Genomic DNA, 26,386 nt, shown 5'->3' on the forward strand with positions numbered 1-26,386 from the left:
GGACAACCCTTAAGGCAGGGTTACAGTGTGATCATTTCTGCCATGAAAACTATTTGAGGAGAGTTAAGGGCACTGTCAGAAATGCAGATTCACGGGCCCTTGCCAAGCTTAAAGACTCAGAATCTCTAGGGGTCATTACTTTCCGGGGTAATTTCTATGTCCACTGTTTCAGAGCAACTGCATTAATGCTCTTGCATGCAGTTCTCAATCACCCTACGTGCTCTTTTTTTGATTATCCACATATCATGCTTATATATATTTAATTAGAACAAAAATGTCACCTAATTTGGCACATGAATGATTAGAAGAGTGATTTAAGGATCAAAATAATATGAATCTGAATAGATTACAAACCTTAATTAAATACAATAATCCCTGGGACTTTAAGTGTCTACTTACCATTCAAATCGAGGAAGAGAACTGGTATGTGGGTTTCCATTCCAGGAGGTGGGATCCTAAATTTAATAACAACATTTAATCATAACAAAATATGTATTTTACATCTTGTTAGCTGATAAAACACCACAGAGCTGTGGAAGCAAAGAGAACCATGGTGGAGATGCAGTTTCCACTAATGAAATACTTTCATATTTCTTGACTTCCCTGTAGACATAAATCATGGGAATTATATGACTTACATAAAAGAACTTCCAGTTATATGAGTTACATGTAATTAATTGAAACAAAGATTACTTTAAGCCTTTCTAAAAATAATTCCCATGAGAGGTAAAGGGAAGGGGGGATGTTGTTAGGATGGTAACAGGACAGGATCAGAGCCTAGAGGAAGTAAACAAAAGCTCAAAGCTCAAAGGACAGAATGAAAGATGTGTGAAAGGAGGGAGGGTTGTGTACAGAAGAGACCAAGCAGTGTTTTATCAAAAACTGGCCCAGGGACGGGCATGGTGGCTCAAGGCTGTAATCCCAGCACTTTGGGAGGCAAAGGCAGGAGGATGGTTTGAGGACAGGAGTTCAAGACCAGCCTGGGCAACAAAGAGAGACCTTGTCTTATAAAAAAAAACAAAAAACACTAGCTGGGTGTGGTGGCACAGGCCTGTGGTCCCAGCTACTTAGGAGGTGGGAGGATGGCTTGAACCTGGGAGATGGAGGTTGCAGTGCACCAAGATCGCCCCACTGTACTCCAGCCTGGGAAACAGCGAGACCCTGTCTCAAAAAAACAAAAAACAAACAAAAAATCCCAACTTGCCCAGCTGCATCAGAACGGCCTCAGAGGCCTCTTAAAGAGTCCCTTTAGAGGCTGGGCGTGGTGGCTCACGCTTGTAATCCCAGCACTTTGGGAGGCCGAGGCGGGAAGATCACGAGGTCAGGAGATCGAGACCACGGTGAAACCCCGTCTCTACTAAAAATACAAAAAACTAGCCAGGCGTGGTGGCGGGCGCCTGTAGTCCCAGCTACTCGGAGAGGCTGAGACAGGAGAATGGCGTGAACCCGGGAGGCGGAGCTTGCAGTGAGCTGAGATTGCGCCACTGCACTCCAGCCTGGGCGAAAGAGCAAGACTTCGTCTCAAAAAAAAAAAAAAAAAAAAAAAAGAGTCCCTTTAGAAATGCAAATTCTTATTTAAAAAAATAAGAAGAGTGGTGGGTCCTTCCTTTCTCTTCTGAATCAAAATAACTAGGGATGACACCCAGGCCTGCATGTTACACTCAAGATGATCTGAGGTTTGAAAACACTTTACACGAGAGAGACTGAAGTAAGGAGACGAACTGTCTAGAGAGGGCTTTGAGGGCCAGAACAAGATTAGGGTGAGTAGGCTATCTATAAGAAGTGGCTGGCAGAATTACTGCAAGAGACCTACAGGATTCCAGCACAACAGCAAGAACTGCAAGGAGAAACATCAGGTTATAAATTATGTGCCTGCAGATTCAGAGTTTCTAGTTTCAGAAAACAGACCATGAAACTGATTACTTTTCCATTTATCATTAGAGATGCAGGTATTGTCACTAATGTTTCTATGCCTGTTCAAAAAAGACTATCTGGGCATGTACATTCTGTGATCAAAAGGAATCTGATTTCTCTTAAATGCCCTGGATATATAATAATAAAAATGAGAATGAGAGTAAGCAGCAGTAGCTAGGATTTAACGAGTGGGTATGAAAGGTATTTTATACACATTATAATATACAAGATAATATTATCATATATAAGGTATTTTATATACATTATCTCTAATTCTCACAATACTACCAAAAAAAATAGCTCCAATAATATATTTTCTGCCCTCTTCAAATACTTTCCAGCCAAGATAAAAGAGTTCCTGGAGATCAGGGAACAATGTCCAAGTTGCTTATGCAGAGGAATAGAGGATTGTGGTATGTGATTCCTGGCCAGGTAATCAATGCTCTCTGGCTTCCTGTGGGAGAAAGTTGGCTTCAGTGGGGAAGGAAAAAAGGGATGGAAGCACTAGAGATGAGTGGACATTCCCTAAGCAGTTCAGCTGGTTGGCATTTTCTGTGACAATCCTGGAAAGTCTCTTGCATGGCTCTTGCCACAGGTGACCTGTACCATCTCCCCAGGTCTGCACAGAAGGGAGGGCAGCCTTACCAGTCGGCAGGTGCCCCAGGAATCCCACTGCCTGGGGCCGGCACCAGCACAGCATTCCTTTCCTCAGTCAGCCCTACCCACTGCTCCACGAGCTGGGCTTCCCGCTCCACATCGTCCTCTGTTTTCTCTGCAGAAAAAAATGAGGGGATCGATGCCAACAAGAGAGAAAGTATGACTTCTCAATTTACAAGGAACAGATATCGGCCTGGGCAACATAGTGAGACCCCATCTCTACCAAAAAAAAAAAAAAGAATAGTTGGGCAGGGTGGTGGCACGCATGCCTGTAGTCCCAGATACTCAGGCAGCTGAGGTGGGAAGATCAGTTGAGCCTGGGAGTTCAGGGCTACAGTGAGCTCTCATCACGTTACTGTACTAAAGCCTGGGCAACAGACAAGAGACCCTGTCTCAAAAAACAAGCAAACAAAAACAATAAACAGATTTCATTCAGTGCTATCTGTAAGTGGCTTAAACATCCACTATGTCCCTAAAATGGATTTGAGTCTTTGAAGTTCAAGCAAGAGCATGTATAGGGAGCTGAGAGGGGCTGTGACACCAATTTAAGGAACCGTAAGACAGAAATAGCAGAAAGAGCATTGGAACAGCAATTACGAGATTTAGGTTATTTTACTGGTTCTGTAATTTGGGGAAGTTATCCAACAGATGAGTCTCCCTAACCTGTCAAACAGGGATAAAAGAAGTCGTGTGTACTTCATGTACTTGCTGGAAGGATCAAATCAAATACGTATGTGACACTGCTTTATAGAACTATACATGTTACAAAGACAGGATTAAAAAACACCATAGGCTGGGCACGGTGGCTCACAGCTATAACCCCAGCACTTTGGGAGGCCGAGGTGGGCAGATCTCCTGAGGTCAGGAGTTCGAAACCAGCCTGACCAATATGGTAAAACCCTGTCTCCACTAAAAATACAAAAATTAGCCAGGCGTGGTGGTGGGCGCCTGTAGTCCCAGCTACTCAGGAGGCTGAGGCAGGAGAATTGCTTGAACCCGGGAGGAGGAGTTGCAGTGAGCCAAGATCATGCCACTGCACTCCAGCCTGGGTGACAGAGGGAGACTCCATCTCAAAAATAAAAATAAAAAAATAAAAAACCCACCATACACCTTACTCTGTAAAATCACCTTCATTTTCCTCGAGGCTTATCATGAAAGGGATTTTATCTGATATACTTTGAAATCCTCTTATTCATAATTCAACTCTGGGGCTCCCTGGGTACAGTCAAAGTGAGTTTTCATTAGCAGCCTGAGCACACACACACAAGGCGACATCACATGTTCAGCCAAGATGTTTTCCTGAGGGAGACTTTCTGCTAGCTTCTACATGAAACTGATTAACATGCATGATGTGTGTGTTCTTTGCTGCAGAACCAACCACTGTGAGTGGACCATGATGTCTGGATGAGAGACTAAGGATTTTAAGTGCATATTTCTACTCTAGAATCCAAGTGGCCACTGCTAGCATAAGCAAGCTGCACGCTTGGAGCTGGGTGGCAGTGAACCAGTGGGCCATCCTGAACCAGTGGAGTGCATGGCAATGGCCCAACAGTGGATAGGTGCTGACCTGCTAAGTGGTTTGGTTCCAGAAGTGACCCTTCAGCTGCTGTATGTCCTAGGACCTGGTGCCTGTATTGATCACACTTGTGTTCATCAAAACGAAATCTGAATTTGACATTTAATGTCACAGTTTTATGAGATAACTCTGAGTTTTATGAAAACTTACTTTCAAATTTGGAGGCTTTTTAAACCAACAATGTATATGATGATTGACTAATGTCTATAATTGTTACAAGTTCACAAAACTAAACAGGCTGGGTGCAGTGGCTAACACCTGCAATTCCAGCAGTTAGGGAGGCTGAAGTGGGAGGATCACTTGAGTCTGGGAGTTTGAGACCAGCCTGGGCAACAGGCTGGGCATCTACAAAACATTTAAAAATTAGCTGGGTGTGGTAGCTTGTGCCTGTAGTCTCAGCTACTCAGGAGGCTGAGGTAGGAGGATCTCTTGAGGCCAGGAGTTAGAGGCTGCAGTGAGATATGATCCTGCCACTGCACTCCAGCTTGGGTGACAGAGTGAGACCCTGTCTTAAAACAACAACAACAACAACAACAAAAATAAGATACTACTGTCCAGTTAGGGGAAGAAAACGACCTACTGCCATTGTGTAAAAGTGAAAAAGCTACTCCCCAAAAAGGAGTTTGATCTCACATACCTGTTTTATTGCTGACTTTTTTTATCTGTTCATCCAAGTATTCTCGTCGTTTAATGAGTGCATCTGACCACCTCTCCCTTACGCAGTTTAAGTCTTCTTCCTAACATCGGGGAGGGAAAATATTTTCCTGTAGACTGCACAGACAACGATTTCTTTCTTTCTTTCTTTTTTTAAAAGATGTTTAAATCAACCAGGAAATTTTTCATTAGGAAAAGCTATTGAACATCGCTGTGTGATTAATATGCAAGAAAGCAGAGAGGCCTCAGTAACACTGCATGTTGATCAAGGATGCTGTTACCCAGAAATCGGAGCCCCTGGATCTCCAAAAGGATAATTATACTTAAAAGCAAGACAAGCTCAAACTATACCAGCTGTCAGATTTTTTTTACGATGAGTGTATGTATATTTAAATTGTAGCTATTCATTGCAGGATTTGTGATCTCAAACAGAAGGACAGCATGAACAGAGCCCAAACCAAGTAACAACAAATGGAATGGAAAATGACAGGCATTTTCATAGCTCATAGTTCAGTGGTCTGATAACACAGATTTTCTGAAATGCAAAGAGTAGGTCAGCAGAGAACTTTTCAAACTTGCCAGAAACATTTTACTTCCAACCACCACCATGAGGCTAACCAAAAATCTCCCATGCAAACCCAACATGCAGTCAGCCATGCTTTTAAGAATCCCCTAGGCAGCCACTGGACTGCACTGTGAAAAACGTGCCAGGAAGCGCACAAACAGCCGCAGGACGTTAGTCAATGGCATTGCTGAGATTCAAGGGGATACTGATATTTCCCTTAAAGGTTTTTCTTCGTGGAATTATGAGTAGGGAAAGAAAATCCATCAATTCTATTAAAAATGCTCTTTGACTTGCCTAATTCTAGTTTAAGACTTAAGATGTTACATCGAGAACAGATACCTTGGACCTCCGAAACTTTACAAACAGTGTACCCACATTTTTTTTTTCCCCGAGACAGAGTTTCGCTCTTGTTGCCCAGGATGGAGTGCAGTGGCACAATCTCGGCTCACTGCAACCGCTGCCTCCCAGGTTTAAGCGATTCTCCTGCCTCAGCCTCCCGAGTAGCTGGGATTACAGGCGTGTGCCACCACGCCCAGCTAATTTTTGTATTAGTAGAGACGGGGTTTTGTATTTAGTAGAGATGGGGTTTCACCATGTTGGCCAGGCTGGTCTCGAACTCCTGACCTCGTGATCCACCCGCCTCGGCCTCCCAAAGTGCTGGGATTACAGGCGTGAGCCACCGCGCCCAGCCACTGTACCCACATTTTACATGTAGGAAGGCACACTGGGAAAACATCCTTTGAAGATGTGTGTGGAGAATCCGTAAAAGGACTGGGAACCAAACCCAGAAAGCTTCATCTTGGTTTGCTGCTTTGACCATTTCTACATAACCTCACACTCCATGATATCAGGCCAGTCAGTGCTGACTAGGTACAATCTCAATTTGCACATCTATATATTTTTTCTAGATTTCCAACCATAAAAAGCTGAGATTTAAATTCTATAGGTTATGGAGAACTAAGTGTGACCCAAATGAGGGAAGAAAGCTGGCTAAACAAAACACAATTATGTGCATAAAATGTCTCCAATTTTCCTATTCAGCAAAAGTCTTGTAAAGTAAAATGGCATGTTACAACAATATTAGCTCTTGGATGTAAGGAGCAGAGTGCACTTTAGCATGAGAAAGATAAGAGTCTATCTAAAAGATTATGGATGGATAACTGCAATATTTTGAGATCATTTTTTAAAATTAATTAATTAGTTAATTAATTTGTGGGAGACAGGAGTTTTATTATTACTCAAATCAGTCTCCAGATCATCCATTTTAATACAGTGATAATGATCTTGCTTAGCAATAAGCCAGTAAATCGAGATGGCATAGCAAAAAGGCAATATTTAGTTATAAATTTTGAACTGACAAGGCATCTGTAGAAATAGTATTGTGTTTGAATACATATAAAGCAAATCAAAAGCAAGTGAAAAACTGCATATTCTCGCTCTAGGGCCCTCCTTCCTCCTCCCTGGCCTCTGCTTTGCGAATGCTGGCAATTAGCAGTAGCTGTGCCCCATGCCACAGGATTGACAGCAGTAGCAATACCTGATAACTATCCATATCATCACCATCCTCATCATCTCTCTGGTAGGAAAAAATAAACACAAAGGACAAGCATTTTGTTTTTCAAACCGCATACAGGGAAAATAATTATTTAAGCTTAACACACATTAAAATGGACAGCTCACATAACATAAGCAAAATAAAACACTAAATTGAATCTCAAAAAAGGTAAAATGGATTTAATTCACTTGTCTATAAAGAATTTTTACATAAAGAGTCACTGAAACATAAAAACTTGGCTGGGCTCATGCCTGTAATCCCAACACTTTGGGAGGCTGAGGCAGGAGGATCTCTTGAAGCTAGAAGTTCGAGACCCATCTGGGCAACATAGCAAGAACCCATCTGTACAAAAAATTTTTAAAAATTAGCTGGATTTGGTAGTGTGCACCTGTATTCCCAGCTACTTGGGAGACTAAAGTGGGAGGATCACTTGAGCAGAGGAGATGGAGGCTGCAGTTAGTTCTGATTACACCACTCCACCTCAGCCTGGGCAACAGAGCAAGACCTTGTCTCCAAAAAAATAAAATAAAATAAAAATAAGAAATCTCTTAGCTGGAGATAGGAACCAACATAATTGGGCCAGGCCTTACACCACTGTCATACAGACAGCCGATATGTATTTTGGGGTAGACTATTTGACTGAGATTTGAGATAGGCTTAGGAAGACAGAATGGCAAAACTACAGGGAAGATTCTCTTGCCCAATCTCAGTTTGAGCAATGAGGCAACTAAGCCTTAAAGGATGAAATGATTTAACCTTAGGACCACACAGATAATGGCAGGTCAAAACTGTAAGCCATGTCTGAGGTCTCCAACCTCAGCCGTCTTCCCTGATGCAATCATCCCAGGGGAAAGCTGGGGCAACCTCAGGCTATATACATACAAGGGTATGTACTACACTGTTGAAATAAAAGCAACAGCATACTATTTGGAATATAAGGATTGGTCAGTACTCTCTACCGACCGTAACAATCACTTGAAAGAATCATAACTGTCCCAAACACAGGGGAACATTGTAAAATAAATAAATAAAGTAACAATTTTTGCAAAAACATTTGGCAAAACAAAGTAATCACGCTGAAAACAAAAGGGTCTTGGCTGAAAAAAATTTTCCTTAGAAACGAGAACCTAGAATCCCTTAATTTACATTTATGACTAAAAAGTGCTTTAAGAATATAGTCAAAATTATTTTCATATATACTTCAGAATGAACTGCTTTTTTTTTTTTTAGTTTGGTAACCACCATTATCAGTTATATGACTAACTTATTCAATGTAATCCTAATCCTAATCTTGAAGTAATTTATCTTGAACTAATGCTTCCTATTAATGTAAAAGAACAAATGGCTCTAATTTATCATAACTTTTTAAACTATGGAGGTAGTTCTATTAACTGAAAACTGGCCTAAGCATTCATAACGTAAAATTGTTGCAAAATCAACATATTCTGCATTGGTTTCAGCTACTGCATGAGAATAATTCTTTTTTTTTTTTTTGCATCAGCATAATTCTAAAACACCGTGTCAACAACAAAAACCCTTAACAGACGTGACCTAGAACATGGCAGCAAAGAAAAAAAAAGCCTTTAAAATACAGTTCAAATTTTAAGCACTATGCTGTTAAAGAGCACATGGCACTGGGGAAAGGCTAATATTTTAAAGTTTACAATTTGACAAAAATCAGTTTTAACTCAGAGGTAGAGCTGTTTTTAAAAAAATGCGAATAGTTGCTGGGTGTGGTGGCTCACATGTGTAATCCCAGTACTTTGGGAGGACCAGGCAGGCGGATCATTTGAAGTGAGGAATGCAAGACCAGCCTGGCCAACATGGTGAAACCCGTCTCTACTAAAAATACAAAAATTAGCTGGGCATGGTGGTGCAGGCCTGTAATCCCAGCTACTTGGGAGGCTGAGGCAGGAGAATCGCTTGAACCAGGGAGATGGAGGATGCAGTGAGCTGAGATCGTGCCACTGCACTCCAGCCTGGGTGACAGAGAGAGATTCTGTCTCAAAGAAAAGTACTGAGCGCGGTGGCTCATGCCTGTAATCCCAGCACTTTGGAAGGCCGAGACAGGTGGATCATGAGGTCAGGAGTTGAAGGCCAGCCTGGCCAACATGATGAAACCCCTATCTATACTAAAAATACAAAAATTAGACAGGCGCGTTGGCAGGCGCCTGTAATCCCAGCTACTCTGGAGACTGAGGCAGGAGAATCGCTTGAACCCAAGAGGCAGAGGTTACAGTGAGCCAAGATTGCACCATTGCACTCCAGCCTAGGCGACAGACTGAGACTCAAAAAAAAAAAAAAAAAAAAAAAAAAAAAAAAAAGCAGCAAATAGTTGATCCTTGGAATGTTCCTCAAATGAGAACATTTAGTTAGTTGATGACCCATATACTTATACTGCAGGTCACGGTTTGGAGCACACAGCCAATGTTTTTATTGAACACCAGAGATTTATTAAGCCACAAAATTTTATTGTGGACAGGGACCTCAGAGGATCATTAAGTCTACTTCATCATTTTGGAGAAAAGGGGAACTCAAAGTTTAAATTATCCAGCCAAGATAACCATTTAGTGAAGCTCAACTAGACTTAAGAACCCAGGTCTCCTGACTCCAAGTCTAGTGTTCTCTTTCGAACATGCAGCCACGTAGAAGTTGATGGCTTTGTGAAGGACTGAACTGCTATGAGAATACCTACAATCCCATTTCCTGCTCCACGGGCTGCACACACACAAGGAGAAGTCTGGTGGAGAAGCCTACCAAACCACAGCAGCCCTGTCCTTGCACCTACACTCATACCCTGAATGAAGTGTGGACAGATGTTCCGAGCTAGAGGGAATTTTGGGCTTGAAGAGGGAAGGCAGCATCTGACAAAGCTATTACTGCCTTGAAGTTCAACAGTCTGTAAACTGAGTTTCAGCTTTCAGAAGAGACTTTGCCTGAAAGCCAGGAAGCCAAAAGGAAACTAAGATAGAAGAGAAAACATCCTCACGATTGGCTGGGCTTAGACTCAGACTCCACAGAGAAATGTTTTCTCCTCGGCATGATAGGGAGAGTGCTCCAATCACATATGGCGGTGAGGGAGGCAGATTTAACAGTGATTCTTCCCAGTTCCTAATTCATATCTGGTAGTAAACTGGGGACTCAATGAAGCACATGCATTTTTTTTTAGGCTACTGGGGGACAAGATCCTAATTTTATTTTTTTTGAGACAGTCTTCCTCTGTCATCCAGGCTGTAGTGCAGTGGCGTGATCTTGGCTCACTTGCAGCCTCTGCCTCCTGGGTTCAAATGATTGTCATGCCTCAGCCTCCTGAATAGCTGAGACAACAGTCATGCGCCACGACACCTGGCTAATTTTCTGTATTTTTAGTAGAGACGGGGTTTCACCATGTTGGTCAGGCTGGTCTTGAACTCCTGGGCTCAAGTGATCGTCCCACCTCAGCCTCCCAAAGTGCTGGGATTATAGGCATGAGCAACTGCACCTGGCCAAGTTCCTAATTTTAGAGATTCTTTTCATGGAGTACTGAATAGTTCTGACTGATAATATGATCAATTCTTAGAGGTTTTCATCTTTTTATTTTTAAAATGAGAATATAATGCTTAGGAAATGAAGATTTAATGAACAAAAATGATCATAAGGATAAATTTTAACAAAAAAAGAAGTACGGCTTTCAAAGAGCTGGTTTTTTTATGACAGTGTTTGAAAATAATTTTACACTAGAAATAAAAGTGGCCAGGCGCGGTGGCTCACGCCTGCAATCCCTGCACTTAGGGAGGCTGAGGCAGGAGGATCACTTGAGTCCAGGAATTTGAGACCAGTGTGGGCAACAGAATGACACACCCTTCTCTACAAAAAATAAAAGAATCAGCTGGGCGTGGTGATGTGTGCTTGTAGTCCCAGCTACTTGGGAAGCTAAGGTGGGAGGACTGTTTGAGCCCAGGAGGTCAAGGCTGCAGTAAGCCATGATCACACCACTGTACTCCAACCTGGGGAACAAAGCAAAACCCTATCTTTAAAAAAAAAAAAAAAACACAAAAAAACCCAAAAAGTGGATCCGGTCAGGCAGTAATGCCAAAGATACAACATATTTTGGGCCAGACATAAAATAAAATCTGCCTAAAGTGAATGACTACTACAGCATTAGGATGTGTGTGTTTATAAATAAAATTATTATTAATTGACACTAAGCAAACAGATTTTAAAGCTAGAAAAAAGGCGATGGATGGAAATGTGAACTGGGGGAAGATCTACGGTTAAGGCAAGGAGTTCTGTTATAATCGCAAAGAGGTCCCCATTGGACATCATTAAGTGCCTTATTTCTGCATTAACCAAGCTTTGTTAAATACTATTTCAAGTCTGCTTGTCTTACCTGGTAACTGTCCAGCCCTCTCTGGAGTTTGGTGGACCTGGCAGTTACACAGCCGATGGATACTGACAGGATGGCTTCAACCATAAGCGGCAGTGTCCCTGAATGCTGCACAGGTTTCACCGTGACTTGCACTCTACGGGAATGACCCTGAAGAGGGTGGGGAGGGGTATGGGTGCCAGGAATGATAATGAAGAGGAACAGGATAAAGAAGGGGAAAAGGATTAGAGAACAAAGATACAAATAGTTAGAAAATCCCCAGAAACAATGTGTAAGAGTGGAACAGAGAGAAAACATAAAAAAAAAACCCAAAACAAACTCAGTACCTGTCTAAGTTGAAAGATGCCTCCTGTGTTGACATCTTTTGCCTGATGAAGTTCCACTGCAGCATACTCCCCTAACTCATTCAATTCTAATATGGAGATCCACATTTCTATTCTTCGCGTTACTTCATTCCACCTGCAGAAACACATTCCAACAAGCAAGAGCGTCATCGTCCAGGGATACTGTTAGTAATAGTAATAAGCCACGATTCACTGAGCACTTACTGTGTGCTAGGCACTGTGCCATCTATCTCGTATAAGTTACTTCCTTATTTAACTCTCAAAACCACCCTGTCATATTGTTTCTTTTTATTTATTTTACTGAGGTAGACTGAAATGTCCACATCTTGAGTATAGAGCTCGATGAGTTTTGAGAAATGCACATATGAGTGTAACCTGCCCTATCACCTCAGAAAGTTTGCTCATACCCATTCCCAATCAATCCCCACACTCCCGTAGCAACTGTGTAACTCTCAGAGATTAGTTTTGCCTGTTCTAGAACTCCAAATAAATGGAATCACACATATGTATTCTTGTGTCTGGCTTCTTTCATTCAGCATAATGTTTCTGAGATTCATCCATATGGATATAAACAGTTTTTTTTCTTTTTTAATGCAGAGTAATACTTTATTTATGAATAATACCAATTTATCCCCATTCACTCACTGAAGGATATTTGGGTTATTTGCAATTTGGGGATACCATGAATAACACTGCCATGGACATCGTATAGGCTGGGTGTGGTGGCTCACGCTTGTAATTCCAGCACTTTGGAAGGCCAAGGCGGGTGGACCACCTGAGGTCAGGAGTTCGAGACCAGCCTGGCCAACATGGTGAAACCCTGTCTCTACTAAAAATACAAAATAAAAAAAATTATCCAGGCATGGTAGCACACGCCTGTAAGCCCAGCTACTCAGGAGGCTGAGGCAGGAGAATCACTTGAACCCAGGAGGTGGAGGTTGCAGTGAGCTAAGATCGCACCACTGCACACTCCATCCAGCCTGGGAGACAGAGCAAGACTCCATCTCAAAAAAAAAAAAAAAAAATATTGCGTACAATTCTATTTGTGGACTTCACGTTTTCATTTATCCTGGGTAAATACCTATGAGTGGGATTCTTGGGTCATAAAAGAGGCAAATGATCAACTTGATAAGAAACTGCCAGTCCTCCCCCAGATTGCGGCTAGTGTATTCATTTTCGTAGTGGTCTTTTGATGAGCACATGCTTTTAATTTTAATTAAGTCCAACTTAAACAATTTTTTCTTCCATGGTTAGCACTTTCTGTGGCCTTTCTGAGAATATGTGAATATCTCAAAATCCTGTGTTCTTCTGTAGGCATTATAGTTTAAGCTTTTGTATTTAAGGTTATGTATGATTCATCTCAAATTAATTTTTGTATATGGTGTGCAGTAAAGAACAAGGGTGATTTTCCTCCACATAGAGATGTAGTTGTTTCAGTCTCATTTGCTGATAGGACATACCATTCCCCATTGAATTTCTTTGGTGCTTGGTAGTTTCTTTCATCATTCTCATTTTACAAAGGAGGAAATAGGCTCAGAGAAGTTAAATAACTTGTCAAAAATAACGGCAGCAGTCCCAGAGTTCAAAACCTGTATTCTTTTTTTTCTTTTTTCTTTTCTTTTTGAGACGGTGTCTCACTCTTGCCCAGGCTGGAGTGCAGTGGCAAGATCTTGGCTCACTGAAACCTCCACCTCCCGGGTTCAAGAGATTCTCCTGCCTCAGCCTCATGAGTAGCTGGGATTACAGGCACGTGCCACCACACCTGGCTAATTTTTGTATTTTTAGTAGAGATGGGGTTTCACTATGTTGGTCAGGCTGGTCTCGAACTCCTGACCTCATGATCCGTCCACCTCGGCCTCCCAAAGTGCTGGATTACAGGCATGAGCCACCACACCTGGCCATTCTTCTTTTTTTTTTTTTTTAAATGATTTTTTTTTTTATAAGCAGCCTCCTAGGCCAGAGTAGGTTCAGAGACTCTGCTCAAGTCCTAGTCTCGACCTTGTATCTAAAGCTGACAGCCAAGTACAAACCTGTCATGCAGTGTTCTTGTCTTAGCATGAAGAGAATCGACCTCCCAGATGGAGCTGCCATTTCCAGCACACCGGTGGCCCCACACTTCAATGGCCAGTGCTCCATCTGAAATGAACTCCAGAAATTCTTCTGTTACATTCACCACATAGTCCTGGGATAAGTGGGGGAAAGCACAAGAATTACAGGAGTCTGTGAAATTTCCTTTTGACCTTTCAACTGCTATATTTATTTTAGAGTATATTAGCCTGATCTTGACCTTAAATCCATCTCTTCTGTTTTACAGAAAACCATAAAGAACCACAGAATGTTAGATCTGGAAGGAAAATTGGGAGGTAATTTAACTCAACCCGTTTCTTTTTTTTTTTTTCCCTTGAGACAGAGTCTTGCTCTGTCGCCCAGGCTGGAATGCAGTGGCGCGATCTCCGCTCACTGCAAGCTCCACCTCCCAGGTTCACGCCATTCTCCTGCCTCAGCCTCCCGAGTAGCTGGGACTACAGGCACCCGCCACCATGCCCAGCTAATTTTTTGTATTTTTAGTAGAGACGGGGTTTCACCGTGTTAGCTACGATGGTCTCGATCTCCTGACCTCGTGATCCACCCGCCTTGGCCTCCCAAAGTGCTGGGATTACAGGCGTGAGCCACCATGCCCGGCCTCAGCCGTTTCTTATATCAATAAAGAAAATGAAGAAAGCAAATTGTCCAAAGTCATACGGTTTGTTAGTTGCAGAGCTGAATCTACACTGTCTTACACTTGGTTCATTCTCAGTTCCACAGGACCACTCTGATTTTCAGCTGGCATAGACTAACTCAATGAACTGTTCCTTGCCATGGCTTAGGAGAATAACAACAGAATTAAATTTTATATGGTTATCTTCATGACTTTATGCTCTTGCTCTTAAGCTTTCCTACCCTATTTCCTCTTTCTAAAACACAAACAGACTGGGCATGGTGACTCACGTCTGTAATCCCAGCATGTTGGGAGGCCAAGGCAGGAGGATAGCTGGAGCCTGGGAGACACTGACCATCCTGGACAACAAAATGAGATCCTGTCTCTACAAAGTAAAAACTAGCTGGGTGTGGTGGTGCATGCCTGTAGTCCCAGCTACTCAGGAGGCTGAGGCAGGAGGATTACTTGAACCCAGGAGTTCAAGGCTGCAGTAAGCTGTGATTGTGCCACTGCATTCCAGCCTAGGCAACAGAGTGAGACATCGTCTTTAAAAATGAAAACAAACCCAAACAGATGATTGTGAGGAAATGAATACTGAACTGACTGAGATGGGTGGCAAATCACCCAGAAAAACGAAGTAGGCAACGAGCCAAGCTAATTTTCTTTCCATTAGTCTCTCAGTGGAATCTCAGGTGAAGACATCGCTTGTGACGCTAATTTGCAGAAACAGCTGTGCTATATTTATTTAACCATATAGTATCTGCTTTTTAGTCTATTTTATTTGAAGATAGACCCAGAATTTAAGAAGAAAAAGAAACTTCATGACAATCTATACATTTTAGAGATGAAAAAACTCCAACATCACAAGAGATCCAAAAAACTCTAGGATCACAAGAACCCAGAAGCTCTGGGACTAGCATTTATTAAAACAGCTGTTAACCAGGACACACTTAAAATTCAGATTTCATCTTTCTAAACAAGCAGCTTTGTGGGTTCAAAGAAAGATGGGGAATGTTTAAAAGAATATTCAGAGAACAACAATAAAAATGATTAACAAAGATTTTGAGGAACAGGCTTGTTGAATACAGATAAATGTAGGCTATTTGTTTTCAGAAAAAGAAAAACTTGATAGCCTTTACCTATGTGAAATTTTATAGGTGGTGATATGGATTAGTTTTCTAAGTGTAGAACCAGAAAGAATAAGAATGATTTGCAAAAGAAGGGGTCTTGAGTATCTATGTTTTCTAAGGAAAAACAAAACTACAGAGAGGATGGAGCTGGTCTTTCAGAAATGACTTGTCAGCAGTCCCTGTGAAAGCCAGGAAGAGTATATGATGTCTCAAAGGAGATCCAACCACATTCACCACAAAGTCACCTTTCCTTTTTTATATTTTCTCATATGACTTATGAGAAAATCTATATGAAACATATTGTATCACTCATATGATACATTAGAATGTAATGCTATATTCATAAGAATCAGATGTATAGCAACTTACATGTTAAGATGTGCAAATTCTGAAGTATGTATAATATGATCCCACTTTTGTATAGCATTTTTGAAGAACTTATGTGTGCATGATGTAAAAGGTTGTATGTACATATATTATGACACACATATAAAAGATGTAGAGCATAGAAAGTAGTTTAATGAAATATGTAGCAACCTGTCATTGGTGGTTTCTATCTTTGGGGAACAAGACTGTTGATAGAGATCTTTTAGATTTTATTTTAAATATTTCTAAACTATTTGCATTTGTAATGAGGTACATTTTTGAGGTTAAAACATCTAATAAACATATTATACTTAAAACAAATGCTCGTGGGGACAACTGATCATTGAACTGCACCAATTTCTGCTGCTTCCTACACAGCTCATTTGGTAACGGCATTTGTACCTTACAGTGGGAGAAGGTCACTGTGTACTGGGCGTCCTTGGACTGTGGTGAAGGCACCTCGGGGTCCACCACCGGGGCAGCCACCGTAGACTCACACTGGTCCCAGAATGTGTACTGACAGAAGACGAAATTTGAGAGGTTTAAGGGCAGCCCCGTTGCTTCTTTAATTTTTACCTGAAGAGATAAACAATACAAATAAAACTCCAATAAACACTAAACATTCTTTTATTTCAGCTACCTCAAATTTAAGAGTAAGCGATGAAATAAATCAGTCATCCATTTGACATCTGAAAATATTATATCTGACACCGTGACACTAAGGGTTGTATCAAGAATGAAATCTGTACCACAGTTCTGTAACTATAGTATATAAACTTGGCAACAAATACACACATTCCTGCAAAAGCTTCCTAATGACTGAGATATAGCCTTTAATAGAAAAACATAATTCACTAAGCAACATACACTTCTTGCATGTCAAATACATAGATACTTTTGAAATTTGATGCAACTGTCATCAGAAAGTGTGCTATATTTCTGAAAACAAAGTACTGTCCACCATTGTATCTGCTGTTACAAAATTCAACTTTTACTACCCTGGATGAAAAACTCTCATAAGATTTTTTGTAAAATGGTTTTGCATGAAAAACGTCATTTATATGAGCCTCCCATCACTGTCCTCTCACCCGACATGTCAGCTTTTTGACTCGGTGAATGATTTCCCCACTGCTGTCTACGACTTCAAGGCTCCCACTTTCACTGGAATTCTCCGAAGAGTCATCCTCCACCACACGCTCTGGAACAGCTCCTGTAACACGCATCACTTCCACGTGGAGACGCCCTGCAACCTGGGTCAAGGAACCAGAGCACCTTAGAGTGAACAGACATCCTATGGGCAACCTCGACCCAAGACAGACATGCCTTCTACAGTTTTTACTTCTGCAGCTGCTGTTTGGTCATCTTTGGCAACGGGAACCCTGCTACTACCAGAGCAGTCCATTCCACCACTTGCCCCTGTGATCGTCCTGCCTTAGTGTGAGCCAAATTTGCATCCCTGCAACTTGCCTTCTGGAGTCATCCTCAAACGTATCCTTCCCCAGGACAGCCCAGGAATAGCTTAAAGGTAGCTCTCACATTTTACTTGGAGACATCTAGTATCCATGTTTTTTTTTTTTCCAAGATGGAGTCTTGCTCTGTCATCCAGGCTGGAGTGCAGTGGCATGATCTCAGCTTGCTGTAACCTCCGCCTCCTGGGTTCAAACGATTCTCCTGCCTCAGCCTTCTGAGTAGTTGGGATTACAGGCGCGTGCCACCATGCCCGGCTAATTTTTTTTTTTTGAGACGATGTCTAGCTCTGTTGCCCAGGATGGAGTGCAGTGGCGTGATCTCGGCTCACTGCAACCTCCGCCTCCTGGGTTCAAGTGGTTCTCCTGCCTCAGCCTCCCAAGTAGCTGGGATTACAGGTGCCTGCCACCATGCCCAGCTAATTTTTGTATTTTTAGTACAGACGGGGTTTCACTGTGTTGGCCAGGCTGGTCTCGAACTCCTGACCTCATGATCCACCCGCCTCGGCCTCCCAAAGTGCTGGGATTACAAGCATAAGCCACCGTGTCCGGCCAATTTTTGTATTTTTAGTAAAGATGGGCTTTCACCATATTGGCCAGGCTGGTCTCGAACTACTGACCTCATGATCTGCCCACCTCAGCCTCCCAAAGTGCTGGGATTATAGGCATGAGCCAACGTGCCTGGCTATCCATGTTTTTTAATATGTTTTTAAATATTTAATATTTAACACATCCATGTTTTTAAATATTTAGTAAGTGAAATGCTTCATTCACTTATTCATTTGACCAAACAGCTAGCTCACGAAATACCAAAATAAAAACACAGGTTCTGCCATCAGGGAACTCACAATCAAGGGAGGCAAGACAGAGAAGTAACTCACTAACAGGCCAGGCGTGGTGGCTCAAGCCTGTAATCACAGCAGTTTGGGAGGCCGAGGTGGGTGGATCACTTGAGGTTAGGAGTTCAAGACCAGCCTGGCCAACATAATGAAACCCTGTCGCTATTAAAAATACACACACACACAAAAATTAGCCAGGCATGGTGGGTCACACCTGTAGTCCCAGCTACTTGGGAGGCAGTGGCAGAACTGCTTGAACTCAGGAGGCAGAGGTTGCAGTCAGCCGAGATCGCACCACTGCGCTCTAACCTGGGCAACAGAGTGAGACTCGGTTTCAAACAACAACAAAAACGACAGCAGCAGCAACAAAACTCACTAATAACAGCATAGACTAGTTGCTATAATAGATACATGTGCGAGCTGTTACGGGATAAACTTATCCACTAACAAATATTTACCAAGAACTAACTGTGCCAGGAACTGTGCTATGCGCTGTGCATCCAACAGCAAACCAAACTGACAAGGTTCCTGGGCTCGCGCAGCTTTTATTCTCTTGAGAGTAGAGAATGGGGTGTGTAACTCAGACCGGGGCTGGGAGCAGGATGAAGGAGGGCTCCATAAAGCAGTGCCATTAGATTTAATCCAGGAGGAACAGCATATTGAAAGCCACACAGATATGAGGAGAGTTATTTTAAAACTTTTTCATTAAAAGGTTTTAAATTTTCTATCATGGTGGCTCTCTGGATAGGAGCCAGTTTAACCGTGTTTCTCTTAAAGCTGGCTGCACAGAATCAAATTAGAGGAAAAGGATTATTCTGAAATTTGCATTCTTGGAGTGCTTTAATTGTCTTAATTATCTTTCATAACACAGTTTCAGGTTGTAATGACTGTGGCTGTCATTACACATGTGTACAAGATGACACATGTTCTGGTAGTGCTGCTGTCATCCTAAATAGGGACGGTTATTTTTAAAGGTAGATCAGATCCAACTTCCACACAGCAATTGGCACTGGCACCAAAGACCTAAAAGAAATGACGTGATGACATCTGAGAAGACAAATACAGAGGAAGTAGTAAGATGAGGGAAGAAAGGAAATAAAAGAAATCAGAAGATGGTTATTCTTAAGCTTTTTTTTTTTAAATGCTTTTCAATAATCTAACTCATTTTAATATAATTTCAGGGGGATTCATGGAATACTCAAAGCACACCACAGACTCCAAATTAAGAAGTCCTGAACTAGGGACTCAGCCACGGAATCACTCTGCCATGTTAATTGTGCTCTTTTTCTTTCTGAGACAGGGTCTCGCTCTGTTGTCCAGGGTGTGGTGCATTGGGATGATCATGGCTCACTGCAGCTTAGACCTGCCTGGGCTTTGGTGATCCCCCTGAGTAGCTGGGACTATAGGTGCTCATCACCATGCCTGGTTAATTTTTTTTTTTTTTTTTTTTTTGAGACAGAATCTCACTCCGTCACCCAGGTTGGAATGTAGTGGTGCAATCTTGGCTCACTGCAACCTCCACCTCCCGGGTTCAAGTGATTCTCCTGCCTCAGCCTCCTGAGTAGCTGGGACTACAGGTGCCCACCACCAAGCCTGGCTAATTTTTTTTTGTATTTTTAGTAGAGACAGGGTTTCACCATATTGGCCAAGCTGGTCTTGAACTCCTGCCCTTGTGATCCGCCCGCTTCGGCCTCCCAAAGTGCAGGGATTACAGGCGTGAACCACTGTGCCCTGCCCAGGTCTGGTCAATTTTTAAATTTCTTTTTTAGAGATGGGGTCTCACAATGTTGACCAGGCTGGTTTCAGACTCCTAACAGTGCCCATTTTTCCCATGGGAAAAAGCACTGTTAGGCACTGGTCCTCTGGAGCAGAATGTCCATGGGGTGTTTCCATAGTGGAGGGTGGGCTGTGCACTTACACCCCACAACTGGGAACCCGGGTCTATATCACAGCTTCACTTTGGGCAGAATGGCATCTTATTCTTCACCTGCTCTAAGAATCAAAAGAAATAACCCAGTAGTTCAAGGTACATTTTCTGAAATATGTTATGCCTACCTAGGCCACTATATCTAAATAGCTGAAATACCAGAGTTTAAAAGGAGGGTAACAATGAGTCATTGAAGCCTGTTGTGTTTGAGTACTTTGGATTGCAAAATAATCCTCCTGAGTTGTATCTTATAAAGACCATTTAGTGGCCAGGAAGGAACTAGAGTATATTGCAAAGGCATGAGATTACCTTTAAAAAGAGAGAGCGATATGGGGCACAGAGCTGAATATGGTTTCCAAAATATTTCCCGTTTGATTAAAACAAAGAAAAAACTTGTGACCTCCAAATACTAAATGTTATAATAATCTTTTAAGACTATGACTTGGGCCAGGCACAGTGGCTCACGCCCGTAATCCCAGCACTTTGGGAAGCCGAGGCAGGTGGATCACAAGGTCAGGAGATGAAGACCATCCTGGCTAACACAGTGAAACCCCGTCTCTACTAAAAATACAAAAAATTAGCCAGGTATGGTGGCGGGTGCCTGTAGTCCCAGCTACTCGGGAGGCTGAGGCAGGAGAATGGCGTGAACCCGGAAGGCGGAGCTTGCAGTGAGCCGAGATCGCATCACTGCACTCCAGCCTGGGCGACAGAGCGAGACTCTGTCTCAAAAAAAAAAAAAAAAAAACTATGACTTAATTCTCAAAGCTTCTAATATCGATTATTAGTAGAGAAAAAAGAATGCAGATCTTGACTATTTGCCTTAGTTTCTTGATCCACCTCAAGAACATAGCTTAAATAGAATGAAAAACAAAATAAAACAAAACAAAAAACTTGAACCACCATCGTTCTCCAAGGCTGGCCTGTGCTTACCTCCCCCTGCTGGCTGATGATAGGGACTGCATACTGAAGCTTCACATCACAGAAGAGGCATTCCAAGAATACATTCGCCACCCCGATGAGGTTGTGATTCTCTTGGGCTTCATAGAAAGGGTCACCTCGTTTCCCGTAGAGTCTCTTTGCCTGAGCAGTAGGAGGAGCCAGTGAGTGGACGAATAAGAAACACAACATCAATTTAAATAATATTATTTAAAACTAGCATTTGAAAAAAAATTTAAAGAATCTATCCATTTAAACAGGAAGTAAAATTATAATGTCACATAAATAAAAACTAAATTAGCTGGGCGTGGTGGCGCACACCTGTGGTCCCACCTACTCAGGAGGCTGAGGCATGAGAATCGCTTGAACCCAGGAGACAGGTTTCAGTGAGCCGAGATCACACCACTCCAGCCTGAGTGACAGAGCGAGACTCTGTCTCCATTAAAAAAAAAAAAAAAAAAGAATTAGCCCATGGGAGGGGCCATGGTTTGCTGGGGAGCTAAGTGATGCCTGTGCAGAGGATTCCTCTTCAGTAGCTGCCTTGTCTTCCTTATCCACCTCACTTGCAGCTTTTTCATTTCATCTCCTTTGTTTTGCCTCATCTCTTTGCCAAGTCTTCTTTTCCACTGCTAATGTCCAAAAAATGGATTATGCAAGCTTAAATTACTCTTAGTAATCTACCCGGCCACAATCACAGCTAGAGGTGCGTGAACACACATTAATGAATGCAAAATCCACACTGGCTCCAGCCAAGCTGATTTTTCACAGCACCGATAAAATGGCATAAATTTACTTCATTCTACTTCTTTTCACTTGAAATGTAGTAAACATGAAGCCAAATAAGAATCTACTATATGTTTTCTTCATTTAGTTCCCATCTGTGTGGGGATCACGTGTTGTATTACTGATTCAACTTAGCACTTCTTTCAAAATCGCTTGTACTTTATTTTCCTAATGTCTAACGTATCATGAGCACATCTCCGTGTGGGTGTGTGTGTGTGTGTGTGTGTGTGTTGCTAAATCGCTTATATTCTCTGTTTTTAACATAACAAAATCTCCATTACATTTTGTCTCTTTTACCTCGGGAACTTTTTCCTTCCATTCTTGGTAAAGGTCTCTCATGTCAATTAATTTATTCTCCAGCTTCTCAATGGTCCACACTTGGGTGCTCTTTCCTTTCCTCCTCACTTGGATAGCTGGTTCACTCACTATTGCACCTCTCTGCATAAGGAAGAAAAACAAAACAAACCCTGTTATAACTCCTTTTTCAATTGCTAAAGCAATATATATACAACAGTAACAAGTTTGCAAAACACATAAATGCATACAAAAGAAGATAAAATTCTACTACCTAGGAGGATAGTCTGGTTTATTTTCTATCTTCTATGTACACTCATGCACACTTTTTAATTTTTATCACAAGACCAAACAAAAGTATAACTTCATACCCCAATCCTCTCTCCAGTTTTGATACTGTGATCATTTTTCTTGTATTGTTAAATATTCTTCATAAGCATGATTTTTTTTTTTTTGAGATAGAGTCTTGCTCTATCACCCAAGCTGCAGTGAAGTGGTATGATCTTAGCACACTGCAGCCTTGACCTCCTGGGCTCAAGCAATCCTCCCACCTCAGCCTCCCAAGTAGGTGGGACTACAGGCACGTGACACCATGACTATTTTTTATTTTATTTTTTGTATTTTTTTGTATAGATGGGGTTTTGTTACGTTGCCCGGGCTGGTCTTGAGCTCCTGTACTCAAGCAATCTGCCCACCTTGGCCTGCCAAAGTGCTAGGATTACAGGCGTGAGCCACCAGGCCCAGCCATAACCATGATTTTTTAATGGCAACATAGCAGTATCCATAGCATTTGGATCTACTATACATTTGACTAATTATTCTGTTGTTTGACATCATGTCTGTTTCAAGTTTTTGCTATTATAAAGTCCACTATAAGCATCCTTGTAAATAAATCTTTATGGACACTTCTATGACTATGGGCTTAGAATAAATTTCCCAAAGGGGAACTACTAGGTCAAAAGACTAAAACTCGGTAAGACTGATAAGATACTCCCTGACTCATTTTCTAGCTTGCTTGCTGGAAGAAAAAATGTATGGATGAAAAACAATTTACTTACTTTTTTTAAATTTAGTTTTTCTTTTTTTCTGAGTCATAGAAAAACAATTTTCTGGCTGGGCACGGTGGCTCATGCCTGTAACCCCAGCACTTTGGGAGGCCAAGGTGGATGGATCACCTGAGGTCAGGAGTTCGAGACCAGCCTCACCAACATGGTGAAACCCTGCCTCTACTAAAAATACAAAATTAGCTGGGTGTGGTGGCGCATGCCTGTAATCCCAGCCACTTGGGAGGCTGAGGCAAGAGAATCACTTGAACCCAGGAGGCGGAGGTTGTAGTGAGCCAAGATCACGTCATTGCACTCCAGCCTGGGCAAAGAGTGAAACTCTGTCTCAAAAAACAACAACTGTTGCAGGAAGTCAGGGACCCCGAATGGAGGGACCAGCTGGAACCGCGGCAGAGGAAGATGAATTGTGAAGATTTCACGAACGTTTATCAGTTCCCAAATAATACTTTTATAATTTCTTATGCCTGTCTTTACTTTAATCTCTTAATCCTATTATCTTCGTAAGCTGAGGATGTACGTCATCTCAGGACCACTGTGATGATTGTGTTAACTGTACAAATCGATTGTAAAACGTGTGTTTGAACAATATGAAATCAGTGCACCTTGAAAAAGAACAGAATAACAGCGATTTTTTGGGAACAAGGGAAGACAACCATAAGGTCTGACTGCCTGCGGGGCTGGGCAAAAAGAGCCATATTTTTCTTCTTGCAGAGAGCCTATAAACAGATGTGCAAGTGGGAGATATATTGCTAAATTCTTGTCCTAGCAAGAAATATTAATATTAATACCCTGGGGAAGGAATGCATTCCTGGGGGGAGGTCCTTAAACGGCTGCTCTGGGAATGTCCATCTTACCCGGTTGAGATAAACACTGAGATACGTCCTGGTCTCCTGCAGTACCCTCAGGCTTACTAGGGTGGGGAAAAACTCCACCCTGGTAAGTTTGTGGTCAGACCGGTTCTCTGCTCTTGAACCCTGTTTTCTGTTATTTAAGATGTTTATCAAGACAATATGTGCACCACTGAACATAGACCCTGATTCAGTGGTTCTGCTTTTGCCCTTGTCCTGTTACCTCAGAAGCATGTGATCTTTGCTAGACTGTATTAGTAGTTCTGCTTTTTGCTCTTTGTGGCATGTGATCTTTGTACCTACTCCCTGTTCTTACACCCCCTCCCCTTTTGAAACCCTCAATAAAAACTTGCTGGTTTTGAGGCTCAGGTGGGCATCACGGTCCTACCGATATGTGATGTCACCCCTGGCGGCCCAGCTGTAAAATTCCTCTTTTTGTACTCTCTTTATTCCTCAGCTGGCTGACACTTATGGAAAATAGAAAGAACCTACGTTGAAATATTGTGGGCAGGTTCCCCCGATAAACAACAACAACAAAAAAAATGAAAAACAATTTTCTTCAAAGTTTCTCCCTACAGGAAAAATTCTTCAAGGTGAAATGACAGGAAACTCCCAAACGCTTGCAAAGAGTGCTGGATATTTGAAGTCAGGTATCATAAAAAGTCTTCCTTTCTTGTAGAATTAACTCTTAAAAAGGTACCATCGCAGGCTGGGCAGAGTGGCTCACGCCTGTAATCCTAGCACTTTGGGAGGCCGAGTGGGTGGAACATCTGAACCCAGGAGTTCAAGACTAGCCTGGCCAATATGGCAAAACCCTGTCTCTACTAAAAACACAAAAATTAGCCAGGTGTGGTAGTGCGCACCTGCAATCCCAGCTACTCGGGAGGTTGGGGTAGGAGAATTGCTTGAACCCAGGAGGCGGAGATTGCAGTGAGCTGAGATCATGCCATTGCACTCCAGCCTGGGTAACAGAGCAAGACTCAGTCTAAAAACAAACAAACAAACAAAAAAACCCCAGGTACTATAGCCTACACGTATTCCCCCATTTCAGAAACGGGCATTTACCTGCAAAAAAAAGCAGGCAAAATATATGTTTCCAGTTTTATTGTTTTAAAGAAGGCACATAAATTAGGAAGTCCTTCAGCCACTACAGTTTTGTGTATTCTGCTTATTACATATCTAAGAACATCATTTAAATGGCATTCTTACCCAATGAGGTATATAAAGAATGTCTTGAAAAAAATAAACATCTCTGGCTGATATCAGGATTCCTCAGGCATGTTTCTGGGGTTTCAGTTTTAGATCCTGTTTTACAATATTTACTATTGTGCATCTTGCCCTCTCACTTGAAGGACATTCTTACCTTCCTATTGGCACTGAGGTTTGCAGCAGGGATCTGAAGAGTCACTTGGTAATCGGTGAGTTTGCTCATTTCCTCAGCCAGGAAATTTGCTTCCCTCACCAAGGTGTTAGCTTTAACCAGCTGCTCTCGCAGTTTTGCCAGGCTTTGTCGGAAGAGTTCATCCCTGCAGTGTCACAGAAAAGGGAAGGAGAAAATCTAAAAGAAAACTGCAATCCCGTTTCTAAGTGAGCATCTTATTAGAAAATGGGAGAAAACTCCTCTCGGGCAGTATTTTTCAAACTATTTTACCAGACTACCTCTCATCCTTCCCTCCTGCCCACAGATGGGCTATATGCAGTAGTTGAGAACTACTCAATGAGTAGTTGAGAACTTCTCAATGCAGTAGTTGAGAACTACTGATGGGGAGCAAATTGTTGAGCGACTTAACTGAAAACCACGTTTTAAATTATGTAACATGTGAAAACAATCAGATTGTGATATGAGGATGCAAAAAACCAGTACAGGAATCTTTGGGAAAAACAAACGATGATTATGACTTGTGTGTGCTGAGGGAGGGTGGTGGGGCAGGGAGGGGTTGGCAGATGAGAGAAACCTGGAGTTAGGAGAAGAAAGTATTTTTCATGACTTCTGCAGTTGGCAAAAGGCATGCCATGGTAAGGTAGTTCTGCAGTACCAAGAATTCTTCTTTTCAACTCTCTGTACAACATTACTTGCTGATAAAAAGCTTCTCTAATATCCCAAATTGTCAAAACCCTCTTATATGTTCTCTCAGCCCCATGCCTTTAGCCTCCATAGCATTTGCCATAGTTAGAACTTTTCATTTTTACTTGCATAATTATTTGTTTAATATCTGTCTCCTACTAGGCTGTTAGGTGCCCCAGGGCAGGGACCATGTCTTTTTTTGCTTGCACTACACTAGCCCCTGGCCAAGTGCACGACCCATCGTAGGATATTAAAAAAAGACCCACTGAATAAAGAAAAGAGTGCTTCTGGATTTCACATTTGAAGCTGGGTTCTAAATTGCACACTCCATCTAGCAAT

At 42.1% G+C, this 26,386-nt stretch overlaps 1 protein-coding gene across 7 annotated transcripts in view; it reads right to left on the reverse strand.

Moving 5' to 3' along the window:
- The window catches only part of KIF13A (kinesin family member 13A), a 235,139-nt gene that overhangs the window by 24,744 nt on the left and 184,009 nt on the right, over positions 1 to 26,386 (reverse strand). For 4 of the 7 annotated variants that reach the window (XM_030817358.1, XM_030817360.1, XM_030817357.1 and 1 more), the window contains 12 exons: positions 25,346 to 25,508; positions 22,074 to 22,214; positions 20,988 to 21,137; positions 16,914 to 17,075; positions 16,228 to 16,401; positions 13,662 to 13,813; positions 11,614 to 11,746; positions 11,291 to 11,437; positions 6,904 to 6,942; positions 4,785 to 4,884; positions 2,560 to 2,686; positions 400 to 455 (listed from right to left, as the gene is read on the reverse strand). In XM_030817358.1, the coding sequence (XP_030673218.1) occupies positions 400 to 455; positions 2,560 to 2,686; positions 4,785 to 4,884; positions 6,904 to 6,942; positions 11,291 to 11,437; positions 11,614 to 11,746; positions 13,662 to 13,813; positions 16,228 to 16,401; positions 16,914 to 17,075; positions 20,988 to 21,137; positions 22,074 to 22,214; positions 25,346 to 25,508 (1,544 nt within the window). The remainder of the gene's footprint in view (positions 1 to 399; positions 456 to 2,559; positions 2,687 to 4,784; positions 4,885 to 6,903; positions 6,943 to 11,290; positions 11,438 to 11,613; positions 11,747 to 13,661; positions 13,814 to 16,227; positions 16,402 to 16,913; positions 17,076 to 20,987; positions 21,138 to 22,073; positions 22,215 to 25,345; positions 25,509 to 26,386) is intronic. The other 3 variants (XM_030817363.1, XM_030817362.1, XM_030817359.1) reach the window with 1 other exon arrangement.

This window comes from Nomascus leucogenys, chromosome 8, assembly GCF_006542625.1.
Source record: "Nomascus leucogenys isolate Asia chromosome 8, Asia_NLE_v1, whole genome shotgun sequence".
In the NCBI taxonomy this organism is placed as follows: domain Eukaryota; kingdom Metazoa; phylum Chordata; class Mammalia; order Primates; family Hylobatidae; genus Nomascus; species Nomascus leucogenys.